At 40.1% G+C, this 3,339-nt stretch overlaps 1 protein-coding gene across 1 annotated transcript; it reads right to left on the minus strand.

The window, feature by feature from the left end:
• Window positions 1-1,309: 1,309 nt before the first annotated feature.
• Window positions 1,310-2,248, minus strand: LOC128056297 (olfactory receptor 2B11-like). The gene has a single exon (XM_052649011.1). The coding sequence runs from the start codon at window positions 2,246-2,248 to the stop codon at window positions 1,310-1,312; it is 939 nt and encodes a 312-aa protein (XP_052504971.1).
• Window positions 2,249-3,339: the final 1,091 nt, after the last annotated feature.

Consider the following 3,339-nt stretch of genomic DNA (forward strand, 5'->3'; position numbering starts at 1 on the left):
CAGAACTAGAAAAAAATAATTTCATAATTTGTATGGAAATACAAAACCTTGAATAGCCAAAGCAATCTTAAGAAAGAAGAATGGAACTGGGAGAATCAACCTGTCTGACTTCAGGTTCTACTACAAAGCTACAGTCATCAAGACAGTATGGTACTGGCACAAAGACAGAAATATAGATCAATGCAACAAAATAGAAAGCTCAGAGATAAACCCACGCACCTATGGACACCTTATCTTAGACAAAGGCGGCAAGAATATACAGTGGAGAAAAGACCATCTCTTTAACAAGTGGTGCTGGGAAAACTGGTCAACAACTTGTAAAAGAATGAAACTAGAACACTTTCTAACACCATACACAGAAATAAACTCAAAATGGATTAAAGATCTAAACGTAAGACCAGAAACTATAAAACTCCTAGAGGAAAACATAGGCAAAATTCTCCGACATAAATTACAACAGGATCATCTATGACCCATCTTCCAGAGTATTGGAAATAAAAGCAAAAATAAACAAATGGGACCTAATTAAAATGAAAAGCTTCTGCACAACAAAGGAAACTATAAGCAAGGTGAAAAGACAGCCTGCAGAATGGGAGAAAATAATAGCAAATGAAGCAACTGGCAAAGAATTAATCTCCAAAATACACAAGCAACTCCTGCAGCTCAATTCCAGAAAAATAAACAACCCAATCAAAAAATGGGCCAAAGAACTGAACAGACATTACTCCAGAGAAGACATACAGATGGCTAACAAACACATGAAAAGATGCTCAACATCACTCATAATCAGAGAAATGCAAATCAAGACCACAGTTAGGTACCATTTCATGCCAGTCAGAATGGCTGCGATCCAAAAGTCTACAAGCAATAAATGCTGGAGAGGGTGTGGAGAAAAGGGAACCTTCTTATACTGTTGGTGAGAATGCAAACTAGTACAGCCACTATGGAGAACAGCGTGGAGATTCCTTCAAAAACTGGAAATAGAACTGCCTTATGACCCAGAAATCCCACTGCTGGGCATACACACCAAGGAAACCAGAAGTGAAAGAGACATGTGTACCCCAATGTTCATCACAGCACTGTTTACAATAGCCAGGACATGGAAGCAACAATATGTTTCCACAGAATGCCCTTACTGGTGAGTATTAGCCAAGAATTACCATTGCTTAGGAATATGAGGAATATGACATATTTTGCAAAAAGAACATCAAATGATCTGTGGACATAAGAAGCTAGAGTGAGTTATTAAAGAAACCTCTATAAAACCTATCTCAATGGTCAAATAATTTCATTTGATGTCTGCTAACTCTCACTTGCAAGTGAATACACTCCCCATGAGGTTGCCCAGTGCCCCCTTTACATCCTTATTCCTCAGAGTGTAGATGAAAGGGTTGAGTGTAGGAGTCACTACTCCATAGAAGAGAGCCATGAACTTGGGCTGGTCTCTTGAGATGGAGGAGGGGGGCTGAAGGTACATGCTAATGGCTGGACCATAAAATAGGAAAACTACAATGAGATGGGAAGAACATGTCCCAAAGGCTTTTTTCCTTCCCTCCAAAGATTTAATCTTAAATACAGCATGTCCAATGCAAGCATAGGAAATTAGAATTAAGCACAGTGGCACAGCTAAGAAAAAAATGCATACCACTGAGAGTGTGAGCTCATTAGCCCCCTTTTCGCCACAGGCAGTCTTTATCAGAACAGGAATCTCACACACCAAGTGATCCAGGGTATTGCGACCACACAGTGGTAACTGTAAGGTGACAGTGGCCTCTGAGACAGCATAGGTCATTCCACTCAGCCACACGGTGGCCACTAATAAGATACAGATGAGCTGATTCATGATGAGGGTGTAGTGTAGAGGCTTGCAGATGGCCACGTAGCGATCAAAAGACATAAGAGCCAAAAGCAGACATTCTGTGCCCCCCATTATGTGGAAGAAATAAAGCTGAACAGCACACCCTATATAGCTGATTGTCTTCTTAGACATTCCCAGGTTAAAGAGCATCTGAGGGACAATGCTTGTGGTGTAGCACATGTCCAAAAAGGAGAGGTTGGTGAGGAAGAAATACATGGGACTGTGCAGACGGAAGTCTAACTTGGACACCAGAATGATGGCTATGTTTCCCATCATGGCCATGGGGTATGTTATAAGCAGAATAATGAATAGAGGAAGCTCTAGCCAAGGACGGTCAGCAAAGCCTAGTAGAATAAACTCTTCAGGATGGCTTCTGTTAATTAGTTCCATTATCTTCAATTTGTTTCACCTATAGCAGGAAAATGACAGGAAAGATAGAAGTATTTTGAGAAGTGACAAAACACAGTTATGCAATGTGCACAATTATGAACTACTCATAGGAGACTGGGTACAGTAACTTGGGAAGGGAGATAATTAAATGAATGTGACACCAGGTGACTTAATTACTTTTCATGACTCTACAAAATAAAGGCAACTACCTTAAACAAATAACCTCGCTGAAGGTCAGTTTCCTACTCTGTTTAATAAATACGGGAATAACTGTCTTTGGGCTCTGGTGAGGATTAAATAAGTGACTGTTGTTCCGATACTCCAAAGTAATGGTTTTCATACTTTGCTTGTGAAAATTTTAGCTGAAGAGACTGTTAACATGATTCCTATCTCCAGGTGTCTGATAGAGTAGATGTGGCATGGAGTCCAGGAGTCAGATGGGTCATTATCAGAAACACTGCTGCAAGGCATTACTGAAATATTGAGAAGATTAAAAGCATTGACATAGTTATAGGAGAAGACCAGACTGGAGACAACCTAGGAAGCATTATCAGGATAGCCTTGTTCAGAATTTATGGTTACCAGGGAGGGAAGAGTTGGTGGAAGGGATAGTTAGGGAATTTGGGGTTGACATGTACATACAGCTATATTTAAAATAGATATTCAACAAGGACCAACTGTTATAGCACAGGGAACTCTACTCAATATTATGTAACAAACTAAACAAAAAAAGCATTTGAAAAAGAATAGATATGTGAATATGTATAACTGAATCACCTTGCTGTAGAGTAGAAACTAACACAACCTTGTAAATCATCTATACTCTAGTATAAATTAAAAAGCTAAAAAAGATAACCTTATTCAGATTCAGATATGTTATTATAGTTGAATAATTATATCTGTCCCATGGGAACTGGGCTTGCTTCCCTCGTGGCTCAGCTGGTAAAGAATCCACCTGCAATGTGAGAGACCGGGGTTCAATCCCTGGGCTGGGAAGATCCCCTGGAGAAGGGAAAGGCTACCCACTCCAGTATCCTGGCCTGGAGAATTCCATGGACTGTATAGTCCATGGGGTCACAAAGGGTTGGATA

The sequence above is a fragment of the Budorcas taxicolor genome, chromosome 11 (genome assembly GCF_023091745.1).
Source record: "Budorcas taxicolor isolate Tak-1 chromosome 11, Takin1.1, whole genome shotgun sequence".
In the NCBI taxonomy this organism is placed as follows: domain Eukaryota; kingdom Metazoa; phylum Chordata; class Mammalia; order Artiodactyla; family Bovidae; genus Budorcas; species Budorcas taxicolor.